The 18,453-nt window shown below is 46.5% G+C and overlaps 1 protein-coding gene across 1 annotated transcript in view; it reads left to right on the forward strand.

The window, feature by feature from the left end:
* The window catches only part of LOC132805838 (glutaminase liver isoform, mitochondrial-like), a 62,460-nt gene that overhangs the window by 37,997 nt on the left and 6,010 nt on the right, over nt 1-18,453 (forward strand). Inside the window, exons 10-15 of the mRNA XM_060821142.1 lie at nt 858-924; nt 1,649-1,699; nt 3,380-3,556; nt 12,400-12,531; nt 14,770-14,862; nt 15,677-15,738. Of these exons, the coding sequence (XP_060677125.1) occupies nt 858-924; nt 1,649-1,699; nt 3,380-3,556; nt 12,400-12,531; nt 14,770-14,862; nt 15,677-15,738 (582 nt within the window). The remainder of the gene's footprint in view (nt 1-857; nt 925-1,648; nt 1,700-3,379; nt 3,557-12,399; nt 12,532-14,769; nt 14,863-15,676; nt 15,739-18,453) is intronic.

The raw sequence follows: 18,453 nt of genomic DNA on the forward strand, positions 1-18,453 counted from the left end.
TTTATTCGTTCAGCTTTGATGCAAGAATCACGACCTTGGGTGGCACAGAATGAGTAGCCCTCCTGCCTCAGGTTCAATTCCAACCTTGGGTGACTGTGTGAAGCTTGCATGTTCTCCCAGTGTCTGCATGGGTTTCCTCCAGGTGCTCCGGTTTCCTCTGACAGTCCAAAGACACGCAGGTTAGGTGGATTGGCCATGGTAAATGTAGATTTATGGAAGTAGGGTGGGTTGCTGAGGGTCAGTGCTAATTCAATAGGCCAAAAGGCCTCCATCTGCTCTGGAGGGATTCTATGATGTTACTGGGGTTCAGAGGGAATGTGGGACATTAAACATTATTCCAAGTATTAGGAATTTAAGTTATGAAAGAAGATTAAGAAAGTTATTTCTTCAGAAGAGAGAACTTTGAGATGATCAATTACATTTTTGTTGGTTCCAAAAGGGGCCGACAAACATTACTGAGCCAAATTATTTCTTGCGGAAAGGGACTCAAATCCTTGAGGACATAAGTTAAACATTAAGGAATTGGACAGAAAGAAAGTCACTCAAAAAAGTAATTGTGTGGTGGAATAAGTTACCAGAGAAGAGTGAAACATACAGTATCAACAGGAACAATAAACAACAGCCCTAATAATCTGGAGGTGGGGGAATCTCCCACTCTCTTGCTGTTGCTTGGGAATTTCTAAAGAGTTGAATAGAAAATAGTTAATTTACCAAAAAAAGCCAAAAGTGCATTCCTATTGCTGAAAATTCTTATTTCCATTCAACACTTATTTTTGTTCCAGGAAGCTGGTTAAGTTCTGGTATCAGGACTGACTGCAAGTCATTAATATTGCATTTTTTTCCTTTCCATAATTAAGGTTTCAGTCAGAAAAAGAGACAGGAGACAGGAATTTTGCCATTGGATACTACTTGAAAGAGAAGAAGGTAGGTCAAAAAGCAGACAGTAAACATCTGTAGTGTTTATTCAGTTCTTAAGTTGCTGTTGTAGAGATGGGAGGTTTGGGTTACAGCACGTTAAAATATATATAGCTATAATAGGCAAAAGTGAGGACTGCAGATGTTGGAGATCAGAGTCAAGATTAGAGTGGTACTGGAAAAGCACAGCACGTCAGGCAGGAAAATCGACGTTTCAGGCAAAAGCCCTTCATCAGGAATATGAATCCTTGACCTTTTACTCTCTCATCTGTACTGAGGCTGGTTTCAAACATCAGTTCCATCATTGTGTTCCTGCAATAAGTTGGCATTGATGTAAAAGGACTCCTTTAAACATTATTCTGTTGGGCGAAAGGCCGGCTGATCTCAGAAATCTGTTAGAGAAAACAACACGTATCAGAGTTACTCCTTAGTAGACCCATCTGGCACTCTCCTGAAGTCAATCGAGCTAATTTTGATTATACTGCACGGGCCCCATCTGTGGGCGAGAGAGAGGAGTTCAAGTCACGCCTGTTCTAAAAGTGTGCCATAACACGTCTGAACAGGTTGATTTAAAATGTTATGCTGCTTGTGAACATTCAGTAAGACAGGAAATTGAACTGGTCTTTGACCGAAATCCTAGTACTGCAGTTTTGATTATTGATGTGAATGTAAAGAGGGAGGAACTCGGAAGTATATTTAATAAAATAACCCTTGCTTATTTTTCCCTCCGTAGTGCTTTCCAGAAGGTGTTGACATGATCGCTACATTAGATTTCTACTTCCAGGTAATTAGAGCACCTCCTGTTGATGCTGGCGTTGGAAAACCAGCTGGATAGGTGCCCAGCCCTCATTGAGATTGTTGTAATCGAACCATACAACAGCGATGACACTTAATAAATACTCAATTATCTGTAACCATTAGATCGCTTTCCATTTGGTGTTTGCTTCCGTCCAACATTGTTGACTGATAGCTTGGTTTTGTTTTCCTTCTAAATCATAATCCTAGCACAAATAGAGACATTTCTACCTCAGTACAACCTTTATCACTAAATTACAGGAATTAAACAACGGGTTTCAAATGGCAGGTGAATCTCATTAACTTGATATGAAGCTGAAAAGTTTTAAATGTCTAATGATCTCTATTGAAATCTTTCTCTCCATTACTTCTTACTTGCGTTTCCCTCTATTTCTTCCGTTTTACTCGCAGCATACTCTCAGCTTCCTTTCTGTCGAATTCCAATGTTCCTCAGTTCTGCCTTACTTTTGGGAGCCCTTCTGTACTACCGGTGACTCCACATTGACTTCCCACCAAAACAATGAGTTTGTGTACGACGCCAAAATTCCTACTTGCTGTCTCCGTGAATGGCAACAGATTAGCGGTTTCACGCACGTCAAGAATTGATTGGTATTAGTGATTTTTCCTTTAAAACGTCCGTTCAGGAAGGCTGTAGTGCGGACTGGGATAGCCGGACCCCCTCCGCGTCCCACTGCCCAGTGAGATCTTCCACAAACCGCTTCCCGCGCGCGCCAAAAGCGCGAGGCAGCACCTGTCCCAGACTGGGCAGCCACGAAGCGGGAGGGTGCACCATAACGGAAAGCGGGTTGTCATGGTAGCAAGTCGCTTCAACCCGTCCAGCTGTGCCACTTTCTCTGTCTCATATCGAATGATGTTACATCGGAGGCCGTTCAGCCCCGTTGTATACGTCCTGGTTCCCTCTGAACAGACAAATAATGGATCCGCCTTTCTCCCAGTAAACCTGCATCACTTCTTTCTCAGATAACAATTCAATTCACTGAGTACCTGATTGACCCCCTCCACCGCACTCTAGATCATTCACCGTGTGAAAGAGTTGTGCCTCATGATACTATTTCTTTCTTTGCCAATTACCTGTAAATTTGAGCTCCTTAACCAATCCTGCCACCAGTGGGAACAATTTCTCCCTATCTATTCTGTTCGGCCCTCTGTCAAAGTATCTCTCCATAATCTCATTTCCAAGGAGAACAACAGTCCCTGCATTTCCAGTCTAGCTATGTCCTCAAGTACCAATCAGCCCCACTCAGACCTTTTACTACCACCTTTTACTAATCATTGCCTATTGAAGCTTTGTATTTTCATTTATGTTAACTGCCAGTTTCTCATACTCTCTCTTGCTTCCCTTATTTGTTTTTCAATTCCCCTTTGAACCTTCTATGTTTAGCCTGGGCTACCTGACCTGCTGTGTGTTTCTGGCATTTTCTGTTTTCACATTTCCAATTGCCTGTAATACTTTGCTGTTGTTGTAACTGCCTCATCATTCAAAAAAGGTCACTAGCTATCACTGGCTTTAATTTTCTGCAATAACCAAACATTGACATTAATGGTCTCCACAAAAGACATCTAGATCACGCTTAAGTTTTTTACTTGCTAATCTTTGCATTTGTTTATTTCTACAACGCAAGATTTCCTTTTCTTTTCCTCATTACAGCTGTGTTCGATCGAGGTGACATGTGAGTCAGGTGGAGTAATGGCTGCCACCTTAGCCAATGGGGGAATCTGCCCAATCACAGGAGAGCGGGTCCTGAGCGCTGAGGCAGTGAGGAACACCCTCAGCCTGATGCACTCGTGTGGCATGTATGATTTTTCCGGCGAATTTGCTTTCCATGTAAGCATTTATGCAATAACCTGAGATTACTCCTAATGGAAGCCATTTATGCAATTGATGGCATTACTGCAACTTTTGTAGGGACTTCTGTTTTCTCAGATTCATGCTCTGTGGGTGTGACTGGCATGGTTAATAACCGTTGCTAATCCCTAATTATTTTTTGAGAGTGTGATTGTGAGTTGACATCTTGAACTACTGCTATCTATATTTTTTTATTTCAAAAATATACTTTATTCATAAAATACTTTGATGATCTGTACAATTGGTCATGCCATACATATGTAAACATTCCATTTCTTTGCATACCAATACAGAGTAATCATTCATATTTACAGGTCTGTACGATTACTCTCCACATATTTAGCTGGGGGGGTCAGCAGGGCCCCTTTGCTGCGTCGGCACCTGTGCTTAGGCAGGCAGATGTTACACCGCGCCTTGGCGGGGAACGACAGTCTTTCCCCACTGCATCTAGGCGGCAGCTGCCCCAAGCTTCAGCGCATCCCTCAACACGTAGTCCTGGACCTTGGAATGTGCCAGTCTGCAACACTCAGTCGGGGTCAATTCCTTCAGCTGGAAGATCAACAGGTTTCGGACCGCCCAGAGAGCGTCCTTCACCAAGTTGATGATCCTCCAGGCGCAGTTGATGTTCGTCTCGGTGTACATCCTGGCATCACGGCGCTGCTCGGGATGAACCTCAACAAACACCACTGCATTCCTCTCCAGACTTCCTCTGCGTAGGCACATTCCAGAAGGAGGTGTGTGACAGTCTCGTCCCCACTGCAGCCGCTTCGAGGGCAGCGTGCGGTGCGGCAGAGAGTCCAGGCGTGCATAAAGGATCTCACAGGCAGAGCTCTTCTCACCACTAGCCAAGCCATGTCTTGGTGCTTGTTGGAAAGTTCTGGCAATGAGGCATTCTGCCAAATGACTTTGAAAGTCTGCTCAGGGAATCGCTCGATAGGATCCGCCCTCTCCTTTTCCTGAAGGGTCTCAAGGACACTACTTGCTGACCACTTCCTGATGGACTTGTGGTCAAAGGTGTTTTTCTTCATAAATTTCTCCACGAAAGACAGGTGATACAGAACGGTCCAACTACTCGGAGCGTTCCACGGCAGCAAGACCAGGCCCATCCTTCGCAACACCAGGGACAGGTAGAACCTCAGTACGTAGTGACACTTGGTATTTGCATACCGGGGATCCACGCACAGCTTAATGCAGCCACAAACAAAGGTGGCCATCAGGGTGAGGGTGGCATTGGGAGTGTTTTTTCCCCCATCTCCCAGGTCTTTGTACATTGTGTCCCTTTGGATCCAGTCCAGCTTTGATCTCCACATGAAGTGGAAGATGGCCCGGGTGACTGCGGTGGCACAGGTTCTGGGGATAGGCCAGACCTGTGCCACATATAACAATACTGAGAGTACCTCACACCTGATGACCAAGTTTTTTCCCGGCAATGGAGAGCGACTGTTGCTCCCATCTGCCTAGTTTCTGTCTCATCTTCCTGATCCACTCCTCCCAGGTCTTGGCGCACGCCCCAGTCCCCCCAAACCAAATACCCAGCACCTTCAGGTCGGCCCGGTTCCCGAAGAGCATGGCCTCGCTCTTGCCTCTGTTAACCTTGGCCCCCCGAGGCCTGCTCGAACTGGTCACACATGCACATGAGTCTGTGCACGGACAGCAAATCCAAGCAGAAAATGGCGACGTCATCCATGTACAGAGAGGCCTTAACCTGCAGGCCCCCGCTGCCAGGAATAGTCACCCCTCTCAGGCTCGCATCCTTCCTGATGGATTTGGCAAATGGCTCTATGCAACACACAAACAAGGCGGGAGAGAGAGGACAGCCCTGCCTGACTCCGGATCTGATCGGTAAACGTTCTGATTCCCACCCATTGATTGAGACTGCACTGACAATGTTGGTGTAGAGCAGTCTGATCCAATTACCGATTCCCTCCCCAAAGCCCATTTTGGAGAGGACATCCCTCATATATGTAAGCGATATCCTGTCAAAGGCTTTCTCCTGGTCCAGGCTGATCGGGCAGGTGTCCACCCCCCTGTCCTGCATGTAGGCGATCGTATCTCTGAGGAGTGCGAGACTCTCAGCGATCTTCCTGCCCGGTACAGCACAGGTTTGGTCAGGGTGGATCACCGATCCAAGAGCAGACCTGACCTGGTTGGCGGTGACCTTTGACAAGATTTTGTAGTCTGTGTTTAACAGTGAGATTTGTCTCCAATTTCTAATTTCCTCCCTCTCCCCCTTCTGCTAGTAGATGAGGGTGATGATGCATTTCCTGATGGATTCACTCATGGTACCTGCCCGAAGCATACTGACATACACCTCCAGCAGGTTCTGGCCAATCAAGTCCCACAGAGCGGAATAGAGCTCGACCGGTAAGCCGTCGCTTCCGGGAGTTTTATTCTTTTCGAAGAACTCGAGGGCCTTGGTCAGCTCGTCCAGAGATAGCGGCTGGTCCAGCCTCTCTCGTGTTCTGTCGTCTAAGACCTTCGTGATAGAGGACAGGAACGACTGAGAGGCCGCGCTGTCGGTCGGCTTCACGTCATACAGACTGGCATAGAAGGATTTACTGATCCTTATGACGTCAGCCTGAGATGACGTTATTGAGCCATCTTCTTCCTTCAGGCTGCGGAACACAGAGCTCTCTTTGTGCACCTTCTGGATAAAAAACATGAGCAGGTCTCATCGTGCTCCAGCAGACTCTGGACCAGAAGATTATCTTGGAGGCCTCCGAGGCAAAGAGCAAGGCTTGCTGGCCCTTCACCTCCTTGAGATCCTCCGTGACATCGACCCCCATCGTCTGCAGCAGAAGCAGGTTCTGCATACTTCCCTGGAGTTGGGACAGTTTTCCCTGCCTCTCTCTCGCTGCCTGAACACCTTTGAGGATGAAGAACCTCTTGATGTTCCCTTTTACTGTTTCCCACCAATCCGCTGGAGACTCAAAGAAGGGCTTCACGGTTCTCCAACCTGTGTAATCCCTCTTGAGCTCCTCGATGTTTCCTGGGGTCAACAGCTTTGTGTTCAGCTTCCACGTTCCCTTACCTGCCCGCTGCTCGTCCTGTAGGTGACAGTCGGCCAGCAGGAGGCAGTGGTCAGAGAAGAACACCAGCTTGACATCGGTGATTCTGACCGAGAGCGTTCGGGACACAAACAGGTAATCAGTCCTTGAGCGGATAGACCCGTCTGCCCGTGACCAGGTGTATCTACGCTGCGCTCCGTCTGCAGGGGTGCTGAAGACGTCGTGCAGCTTGGCATCTTTGACTGTTCCCATCAGGGCTCTGGACGTGGCGTCCAGTTTACTGTCCCCCCCCGCCGGATCGTCCATCTGCATCAATGATACAGTTGGAGTCTCCGGCCAGAATGACCGGCCTGGACGTAGCCAGCAACAGTGGAAGCTGTTGCAGCACGGCCAACCATTCACTCTTACCCGCTGGGGCGTACACGTTGATTAGTCTCACGGGAGCATTTCTGTATGTAACATCAGCGACGAGGAGGTGCCCGCCCACCACCTCCTTAACCTCACAGATGGTGAAGTTGCCTCCTTGCAACAGGATACCCAGGCCTGAGGCGCGGTTATCGTTGCCCCCCGACCAAACTGACGGCCCATGGGCCCACAAGGTTGACCATCTCCTGTAACTGCTGAGGTGTGGTATCCCACACTCCTGTAGAAACAGGACATCGGCTTTGACATTGGCCAGAAAGGCCATCGTAGAAACACATCGCGCAGCAGATTTTATGCTGCACACATTAATTCATGCAATTCTTATCCCCATTTTTAACAGGTTGTGAGGTTACCCGTGTCCATTTGCCGCTGGTTCTGCCCCTCTGTGGTAGCTGTCTGCATCCCCATGGTGAACACGAACTGCTGGACCCTCGCGGGGCTGAGGTAGCTGTCCAGCTCCTCACTCGGTCCATTTGCCCGCTCCGGTGTCATCGGGCCGGGACCAGGGTCCGTGCTGTCTGCTTCTATATCTGACAGCAGGGCTGTCAGAGGGTCGCTGCTCCCAGTAACTTGGAGCTGTGTGGTGGTGGGGCCCCCCTGCTTTCACCTGGTGGGGGTTGGTCGTTTCCCATTGCCTCAGGAGGTTCGTCCTTTCTTGTTTGGTCGGTGCTGCCCTCCTTTCTCCCCACAGCGCTTTGTCTCTTCTTTTGGTGAGGACCCTCTTTGCGCCCGTCCTCACCCTCTGAAGAGCTGTCCGTGTCTTCCCCGTGCAGCTGCTGTTTCCCCCTTTTCTGAGAGGTTTTGGCGGCCTGGCGGGTTTTCTTCCTCCTGTTTTGTACCGGAATCCATTCCTCTGCCTCCTTCTTTCCCTCCTCCTCCTCCGTCTGTCCTGTCAGAGCTTCGCTCGGCAGCTGTACCTTTCCAGTGGCTGCCGTCTGCTCCGCTCTGGCCTGCCCTTCCTTTTGCGTGCCCCCAGACACTGTTCCCTTGCTGGTTTGTGGCGCCTTGCTGTCCTTTTGCGGCCCACCCCCAGCCATCTGCGCGTAGGTGGCGGCCCCTCGCCTTGGGCAGGCCTTGTACACATGGCCTGCCTCCCCGCACAGATTGCAGTTCTTGGCCTCCTTGCATTCTTTGGTCGGGTGGCCCTCCTTCTTGCAGTTCCAACAGATCGTGACCTTGCAGTCCGCCGCCATGTGGCCTGACCTCCCGCAGGTTCGGCACACTTTCGGCTGCCCTGCGTACGTCAGGTACCCTCTGCTCCCTCTGATAGCAAAGCTGGAGGGTGGGTGGAGGATATTCCCGCTAGCACCAACCCTCATGGTTACCTTGACCTGTCATTTGCTGGTCCAGATCCCGAAAGGGTCAACCACGTCGGTGTTTTCTCCCTCAATCTGCACATATCTTCTCAGGAACGTCAGGACATCGGTTGCTGGAACATAGGGGTTGTATATATGGATCGTAACAACCCGACTCCTCTGTGCAGGAAGCACACACAACAGGACTACCGACAAGATGGAGAACACCAGCTCCCCTTCCTTCTCCTTGAAGATCTTCGGGAGCTGCTCACATTGCTTCATGCTCCTGAAGGTGACGTTGAAGTAGCCTGCCCCAGGAAAATCCTGCAGGCAGTACACGTCCGCTGCGGCGAACCCACAGCACTCGAGCAAAATCTTCTTGACAAACACTGCCCGATCGACTGGTGTACGCTCCTCCACCTTCTTGACAGTCACCCTGACTGTGTTGCGAACCCCCTGGCCCGGGGTGTGGGCAGCTGCTGAGGCCATAGCTCTGAGGTTGTCTGGTCCCTGAATTAACGTTAGGCCGAAGCCAGCATGAAGATCCACCAATAGCAGGTCAGCACAACCAAACGATCTTCCAACGACTGATCACGATCCAGCGATGATCTCCACTAGCTCTGATGACTTGCAACTCGACCCCTGTCCCGATAAGAAGACACTTGATCTTAGCCAAAAGGCTGAACTGCTGCTATCTATATGGTGCAGCCACACCCACTGTGCTGTGAGGGAGGGAGTTCCTGGATTTTGATCCAGTGACAGTGAAGGAATGGTTGATGTCACTTCAAGTCAGGATGATGTGTGGGACCCAGAGGGGAACTTGCAGGTGCTAGTGTTCCCATGTGTTTGCTGCCTTTGTCCTTCTCAACGGTAGAGGTTGTGTGTTCAGAAGGTGCTGTAAAATAAACCATGTGAATTTAGGTCCACCCCCTCCACCAACCCACCCTCCACTCCTGGCACCTTCCCCTGCCAACACAAGACGTGTTAAAACTGCACTATCCAAGGCACCAAAGGATCCTTCCACATCTGGCAGAGATTTTCCTGCACATCGAAACATCTCATCTACTGTGTTTGTTGCTCTCAGTGTGGTCTCCTCTACACCGGGGAGATGGGATGCCAACTTGTGGAACGTTTCAGAGAACATCTCCGGGACACACAGTAAACAACCCCACCGCCCTGTGGCTGACCACTTCAACTCCACCTCCCATTCCACCAAGGACATGCAAGACCTTGGACTCTTTCACTGCCAAATCTTAGCCACCCGACGGCTGGAGGAAGAACGCCTCATCTTCCATCTTGGAACCCTGCAACCACACGGCATCAACGTCGATTTCACCAGTTTCCTCATCTCCCCTCCCCTCCCAGATACAACCCTCCAACTTGGTACCACCGTCTTGAAGTGTCCCATCTGTCCATATTCCTTCCCATCTATCTGCTCCGATCTACCACCATTACCCACGCCCCCCCCCCCCCGCTTCATCAACTTATCTCATTCCTAGCTACCTTCCCTCCAGCCCCACCTCCCCTCCCATTTATCTCTTAGCCCTCTTGGGCCCCCCTCCCATATTTCTGATGAAGAGCTTAAATGTCGACTCTCCTCCTCGGATGCTGCCTGACCTGCTGTGCTTTTCCAGTGCCACGCATTTTGACCATGTAGATTTACCACCCAGTCTAAACCAGTTCAGATAATATTGGCTTTGACAAAGGGTCAGTTAGACTCAAAACGTCACCTCTTTTCTCTCCTTACAGATGCTGCCAGACCTGCTGAGATTTTCCAGCATTCTCTCTTTTGGTTTCAGCTTCCAGCATCTGCAGTAATTTGCTTTCATCCAGATAATATTAGCCTTTATCCTGCCAATAGGGATGCGATTGAGGCGTGTAAGATTATGAAGAATATGGACAGGGTGAATATAGAGCAACTGTTTCCCCTTGGTTGAGGGGTCAATCACAAGAGGGCATAGTTTTAGGGGTAAGGGGCAGAAGATTCGAAGGAAATTTTGAAAAAAATCATTTTCACTCAACAGGTGGTAAGAATCTGGAATGCATTGCCTGAGAAGGTAGTGGAGACTGGAAACGTACAACCTTTAAAAAATATTTGGATGAGTACTTCAAATATATTAACATTGAAGGATATGGGCCAAATACTGGGAATTGGGATTAGCACACTTTTAGTGGTAGTTATGTTGGTGCTTACTCAAAGGGCTGAAGGGCCTTTTCTGCACTATATGAATGTATGAAACCCCCATCAGGAGCCTCACAAGTATGTAAATAAATTAACCCTTTCTGTGGTCCTTCTAATCTTTTTGATTATAAACAAAGAAGTTGGTTACAAAGTCATTAATTGCGATTTGCCTATATGTAGTTACACGAGCGATGAGTGGTGAGTTTTAAATTGCTAAAATAAGTGATGTTACAAAGGCTGTTCAGTTAAGTCATAAATAATAGTAATATCAATTGGTGACATCACATGTTGGAACCTACAAATGAATGTATGTTAATAAGACACAATTTTGAATGAAGATGAGTACTGCCATTGCAGTGCTGATTCTGAGCCCGACGATGGCTGAGAATAATTTCTAAAACCCCACATTGTGAATCTGAGACTGTAAAGGACCCATTCAATCTGTGCAGAATTCAGAAAATTGAGAGATCTTAGTTGGGGGCTGTGGCCAACAGGACAATTGGCTTCAGCACTTCTGATCTGTAAGTGGCGAACCAGCCAATTCTGATCGTTATTTAGCAGTTCCAACAGGAAAGCGACTTCCATATCAGTTACACATTTATCTGCAAAAGCAGAAGGCAACGCAAGAATGAAAGAGTAAAATTAACAAGATTGGCAAATCCCACAGACACAGATTGCCATGTAGAAACATAATGTTGAGGTTACATCAGAGACCTGGCTCAAGGAAGGTCAGGACTGGGTTTGAATTTTCTTGAAGTTGTTCAGGAAAGGTAGGAATGCACAGAAGTGTGGTAGTAATGACCAGGAAAGCATTGCAATGCTGGAGGAAAAAGAATGTCCCAGAAAGATTGAGGTCAGATTTGATTTGGCTAGAGCTAAGGAACAAAAAAAGTACAATTACATTGTTCAGTTCACTATTTCTACTGGCTCAATAGAGAGGGTGAGCTAAGGAAACCATGATGTGGAAACATTTGGGTGGAGGTGAGAAATGATAAAGGCAAGAGATGACTTGTGGTGGTATACAGGCCCCTGACAGTAACCATATACAGTAGCAGGGTATAAAGTCTCAGAAAAAGAAAAATAGACACAGTACAGTTATCATGCAGTGCAGAATCACTTTTAAGATCTGTCTTTAATTCATTTTGCCAAAGTAACTTTGTTCTCTAAGTACTCATCAGTATCTCATTATCAGTCTAAGTAAAGTTTTTGAAACTGGTCAGATTAAGAGAGCTTTCAACAAGTCTTTCTTTTTCCTAATACTTTCATAACTCTGTATTTCCACAGAGTTTCCACATTCAGTCACACCAGCCAATGACACGTCAAGCTATTTACATGTTTTGCCAAATTTTCTCGTTCAGGTTTTGATTTCAGCAGGGATTTTATTCCATAGTTATCTTTCATTCATATTTGAATCTCGATGGTGATTACCTAGCTATCTGGCTGGGGGGACCATCAATGGGGGCAGGAGCTTTCCAGGCAAGCTCGGTTCAGGCTTTACCCAACGTCTATTTTGCAACAAGGGGATAGGAGCCACTGGGCAGCATTTAAAAGCAGTAACTACAGCAGCATTTTTTTTCCACTCCTTAGTTCAGGCACTGAGGCCATTTGGCACTCTCCTTACTATCCATCCTGGCTACAATCAGCAAAGCTCAGATGGGGCCAGGAACATTGACCAGCATGAATCAGATTTTGCCAACCGAATCAAACTGTGGCTGAAACTGCTTCCAGTTCCTGATACTCTCCAACAGATTTTGCATGTTGTGGCTTCTCCTACCTAGTAGAGTAATGCCATTTAGTGGGTGTCTCATATGTGAGTTTATTATCCAGCTGGAAGATGTGGCCTAACAACATGGCATTAATGATTTATCTATTGCCTTTAGTATTTGTCACATAATTTTTCTTGTGTGTGTGCAGGTTGGCCTTCCAGCAAAATCTGGGGTTTCTGGTGGTGTTCTGCTGGTAGTGCCCAATGTGATGGGCATCATGTGTTGGTCTCCTGCCTTGGACAAAGTTGGAAATAGTGTGAGAGGTATCGATTTCTGTCAGGTAAGAGATCACAACAGAATGAGACTCCACAACTCAATAGAATTAGTGAGAGCAGCACATCTCATTCAGTAACAGTCCAACTTTGTCATGCCCCCGAACATCCAATGAAGTTGTCAGAATATTTGTCACAGAATAAATAAAAACCATTACGGATCTTCCAGTCACAGTACCACCAGAGGTGCATTTGCCAGTGGGAGGCAGCTCAATGCATCCACATTTGCTACTTGGCCTTTTGGACAGTGTTCCAACTTTTAATTAAATGCACTTCGTATTAAAGCCCACCACAGAATGCAGACTGAAGCTATGGGCAGCACTGCCTTGTCCTCTTTAAGTACATCTAGCAGGGGTCTGTGGTCCTTTAAATATTACAAATTTACGTTTGTAAAAGTATTGGTGAACTTCCTGACTCCAAATATGACTGCTAAACCTTCCTTCTCTATCTGAGCACATTTACACCCTGTGTTAGCCAAAGTCTGGGATGCATACACTGTTGGGCATTCCTCTCCATTAGGTCACCTCTGAGCTAATACTACCCCGATGCCGTATGGGGAGGCATCACATATCAGTACCAAATCTTGCTCGGGATCACAATGTGCTGACACCTTAGAGGATGATAGCTGTTTCTTCACTTCCCTGAAAGCTCTGGCTTGGCCAAGTGACCCTTTCCAAGGCTGGCCTGGGGTAGACCTTGGAAAATGTTCTCCATCATCCACTGAAAAATTGCACAGGCTAACGATACCCCAAGTGGCAGTTTGGTATATTGGTACAAACTCTTATGGGTATTAATAGAAGCATTCTTCTGGGAATCCTCAGGTAACTGCAATTGCAAGTACACTCATGTCCAGCTTCATGAAGGACAGCCTCCCTGCCAGCTTTGCATGTAAATCCTCTATGCGAGGGATTGGATATTTATTCAACTATGCAAAGCAGTTTACTATTTGTTTAAAATCTCCACAAAGGGGAACTGACCTGTTGGGCTTCACAATCAGTACAACTGGTGCTGCCCATTCCACAACCTGGACTGGTCTGACGGTTCCTTCCCTTTCCAGGCTGCTGATTTCTGACTCTACTTTGAGGGCAAATGGCACTGGGGGGGGGCCTTGCAGAATCATGCAATTGTTTCTTGGCCAACATGCTAGGTGGCTTTGGCTCCTTTGATAGTGTCTAGACATTTCTGAAAAACTTACAGGTATTTAATTCAGACTTCACTCAGGCAGCCATTTCCTAACCAAAAATGTTGAGTTAATCTCTGTGAATCTTTCTCAACCAATTTTGCCCCATCGGGCTTGGGCCCAAGCTTTTTACCACAATCAGTGGTAACTGCACCAGCTGCTTCTCACAAGAGACTGGAATCAAAGTTGCCCCCTTAATCTGTAAGGTTCCCAGTACAGGTTCTCAGTCTAGCCGAGGTCTTGCACAAACTTAAGGGTTGAGGTCCAGAGCAAATTTGGTTCTGTGATCACTGAAACTGCCACGCCGGTATCGGCCTCCTTTAGAACCAGGTGACCATTTAACCAGACATTTATTTAATTGTTCCAACCCAGATTGAAGTGGACTTTCCAGGGTATGCACTCTGCTGGATACCAGCCGATAAGTTCTGTTACTCTTCTGCCATCTCAGGTTGGCCTGGACCCTGAAGAAGATTTTAATCACTTGGCTGGAGCGTGGCTTTGTTTTGTGGTTTTGCTGTGGGCTGACCTAGAGTCCCTCTGTTCAGCACATGTCCTGAGTGATTGCCTTCACTCAAGTGGTGTCCCCCAAGCCCAGTTGGATTGATGTCCACTTCCATTGGAATACCCTGTAACTTGTATGCTCCCACTTGCTGAATTTTTCCGATGATAAAGCCAGTTTTCAAGTCCAGTTGGCCTTCAGCTAGTAGGCGCTTTTGCAGGGTTACATCATTAATCCTCCTCTTGTTATCTCTGAAATAATTCCACACAAGCTGGTATCCTGTTACCAAGTCATCCTTTATTTACACGGGGAGAGCGCTTGACACTGATCCAGCTTCTCCAGAGGCAGCTCTCTCAGTGAACAAAATTCCTGACGCTCCCGTTTATGTGTCAGCCAGGGCTCCCTTATTGGATCGGATTGGGGCTGTTAATTAGGGAACTCATAGTCTATGATGACCACCTGGCTGACCTCATTACAATCACAACACAATTATCTCCCTTTTATTAAATGTCCACGTCTTACCTGAACTTAATCCTTTCAGGGAGTGATTGGTCCTTTATGTTTCAGGAGCTGGTTTCTCTGTTCAACTTTCACAACTATGACAATCTGAGGCATTTTGCCAGGAAACTAGATCCACGGAGAAACGGAAGTGAAGTCAAGGTAAGAAATCTGATGAGTCCACATCTGAGAATACACTGTGAGCCAGCTACTCTAGCCCTTGGCTCAGTTGATAGACTTTCACCAGGGCTAACCCACAGCCAGAGACAAGCTGCTGCACAATCACTCCCAGAAATTAAAAATGAAATCCTAAACTATTTTCTACCCCAAAATATATGAAAGTCGTCTGATAGTTCCTGACTTCAATTGCTAAGTTGTTTAGACAGAAATATGGAAATAACTCTCTCTCTGCCCTCAACTAATGTTGATACTTTCCTGCCCTCTCCTCAGTTCATAATGGCACCTTATATCCCCTACTTCCTGTTAGTCCATGCAAGCACTCTTTGCCCTTAATTAAGCCATTCACTTTGACAATCTTTGCCTCCTCATTGCCATGTTGATGCAGTTTCTGATTTGCAAGTGGAATTCTGCAATGTGCTGTGGTCAAGAATTTATGACCTTGAAAAATATCACAAGAATGTCTGCCCATGGAAAACAGCAGTGTCCCAGCCTCCAGAGAATCAGATCGGAGCTGGGAGCAGTGCTGTATTTGTCCATGAATGCAGGCACCACTGTCAGTTTGAAATAAGTGTGGACGTGGAAGAACATTTTGCTTTATTTTACTTTTTAGATCAGATAATATTTACATAGTACTTCCTTCTAGAAGATCAAATGGGTGTATAGAAATCATGATGGTGTAGAAAGTACAGGGAGGAACATTCTGAGTTTGTTCTTACTGTTATAACTAAGCATTTAAATAAAAACCAAAGAACATGAAATCTTTTGAAAACAAATGCTATTGTGTTGATTCTACCAGGAGGAATCAGTGGTGAACTTGCTCTTTGCTGCATACAGTGGTGACATAGCTGCACTGCGGAGGTAAGCCAGAGTTGCTAATTTGACTATCAATTATAAGTTACTTTCATATTGAAGGGACATGAGAGAAATAATTACAGGTTATAAACCATAATACTTGCAGAATGTTTTTGAAAAAATAAATAAAGAACTCAGTAAATAAAATAGACATGCAGGGCCAGGCGATGAAGGGCTAATGCCAGAGACGTCGACTCTCCTGCTCTTCGGATGCTGCCTGACCTGCTGCGCTTTTCCAGTGCCACACGTTTCAACTCTGATCTCCAGCATCTGCAGTCCTCACATTCTCCTCCTCAATGTGTTGTAACTGCATGATGCGCGAGGTGGTGGATCACATTGTGGCTCAAAGTGATCACATCTGTAGCAAGTGCTGGTTGTTTCATGAACCGGAGCAAGAGCTTCAAATGCTGCGATGGATCAGGGAGGGGGAGAGTTACCTGGATGCTGTGTTACAGAAGGCAGTCACATCTCCTAGATTAACTACCTCGAATTTGGTCAGTGGTCAGGGACAGGAGAGTGTGAGTATGAGCGAGGCAGGTGGAGGCATCCAGGAGGTAATGGTATAGGAGCCTCAGCCCTTGAGCTTGTCAGCAGGTTTGAGAGTCATACTCCCTGTGTGGACAAGAGCAGGGGCTGTAGGGAGGATAACCAATTTAACCATAGCACTGAGGTGCAAAAGAGAAATGTAGTTATGGAGAAAATTACTGGAATGCAATTTTTGAGAAGGTTTGTAGCTCAGGTTGAGGATCAGTTTGTAAGCTTGCTCGTTGAGCTGGTAGGTTTCTTCTCAGATGTTTCGTCACCATGCCAGGTAACACCATCTGTGAGCCTCCACTGAAGCACTGATGTACTGTTCCGCTTTCTATTGATGTGTCTTGGATTGTTAAGGTGGATGATATCATTTCGGGTTCTTTTTCAGAGTTGGTAAATGGGGTCCAAATCAATGCGTTTATTGATGGAGTTCTAGTTTGAATGCCAGGCCTCTAGGCCTTCCCATGTATGTCTCTGTTTAGTCTGTCCCTGGATGAATGTATTGTCCCAGTCGAAGCGGTATCCTTCTTTGTCTGTGTGTAAGGTTACTAATGATAGCTGGTCATGTCTTTTGGTGGCTAGTTGGTGTTTGTGTATCCTGGTGGCTAGTTTTTTGGAATCAGCTATAATGGGATTATAATCGAGAAAAGGTAACTACAAAGACATGAACAAGGAATTGGCCAGTGTTGATTGGAAGGGGAATCTACCAGGGAAGATGGTGGAGCATCAACAGCAGGAGTTTCTGGGGGTAATTCAGGAGGCACAGCAGAAATGCATCCCAAGGAAGAAGAAGCATGCTGAGGGGAGGATGAGGCAACCTTGGCTGACATGGGAAGTCAGGAACACCATAAAGACAAAAGAAAAAGCAAACAATGTGGTGAAGCTTAGTGGGAAGCAAGAAGATTGGAAAACCTTTAAAAACCAGCAAAAGACAACTAAAAAAGCAATAAGGGGGAAAAGATGAAATGAGGTTAAGCTAGCTGGTATTGTAAAAGAAGATTGTAGGAGGTATTTTTAGATATTTAAAAGGTAAGAAAGAGGCAAGAGTGGACATTGGACCACTGGAAACGAGACTGGAGAAGTAGTAATGGGAAACAAAGAAATGGCAAAGGAACTGAACAGGTACTTTGCATTCGTTTTCCCAGTGGAAGACACCAGTAGCATACCAGAACGTCAAGAGGGTCGGGAGGCAGTGATTAATGGCGTGGCCATTACTAAAGAGAAGGTGCTGAGGAAGCTGAAAGGTCTGAAGGTGGATAAATCACCCAGACCAGATGGACTATTCCCCAGAGTTCTGAAGGAAATAGCTGAGGAAATTGTGGAGACATTTGTGGTGATATTTCAGGAATCACTGGAGTAAGGGAGGGTACCAGAGGACTGGAAAATTGCAAATGTAACATCCCTGTTTAAGAAGGGAGGGAGGCGGAAGATAGCTAACTATAGGTTGGTTAGGCTGACCTTGGTCATTGGTAAGATTTGAGAGTCTATTATTAAGGACAAGATTGTGGAGTACTTGGAAGTGTATGGTAAAATAAGGCAGAGTCAGCATGGCTTCATCATGGGAAGGTCATGCCTGACAAATCTGTTAGAATTCTCTGAGGAGGTAACACACAAGTTCAACAAAGGAAAGCCAGTGGATGTGATCTATTTGACAAGCTGCTACACAGGAGGCTCCTAAATAAGAGAAGAGCCCATGGTGTTAGAGGCAAGATATTGGCATGGACAGAGGATTGGCTGACTGGCAGAAAGCAGGGAGTGGGGAATGAAAGCGGGTGACCAGTAGAGGTCAACAGGGGTCAGTGTTAGGACCACATCTATTTACATGATACGTTAATGATCTGGACAAAGGAACTTTGGGCGCTGTTGCTAAGTTTGCAGATGACAAATAGGTGGAGGGACAGGTAGTGCTGAGGAAATGATGAGGCTGCAGAAGGACTTGGACAGGCTTGGAGAGTGGGCAAAGAAGTGGCAGATGGAATACAAAGAGGGAACGTGTTCTGTATTTTGGAAGAATAGAGCTGGAGACCATTTTCTAAATGGTGAAAGACTTTGGGAATCTGAAGCACAAAGGGACTTGAGTCCTAGTTCAGTATTCTCTTAAAGGTTAACATGCAAGTTAAGTTGGCATTTGGGAAGGTAATTGCAATGTTAGCATTCATTTCAGGAGGGTCAGATATAAGAGGAGAGTTG

This window comes from Hemiscyllium ocellatum, chromosome X (genome assembly GCF_020745735.1).
Source record: "Hemiscyllium ocellatum isolate sHemOce1 chromosome X, sHemOce1.pat.X.cur, whole genome shotgun sequence".
Taxonomy (NCBI): Eukaryota; Metazoa; Chordata; class Chondrichthyes; order Orectolobiformes; family Hemiscylliidae; genus Hemiscyllium; species Hemiscyllium ocellatum.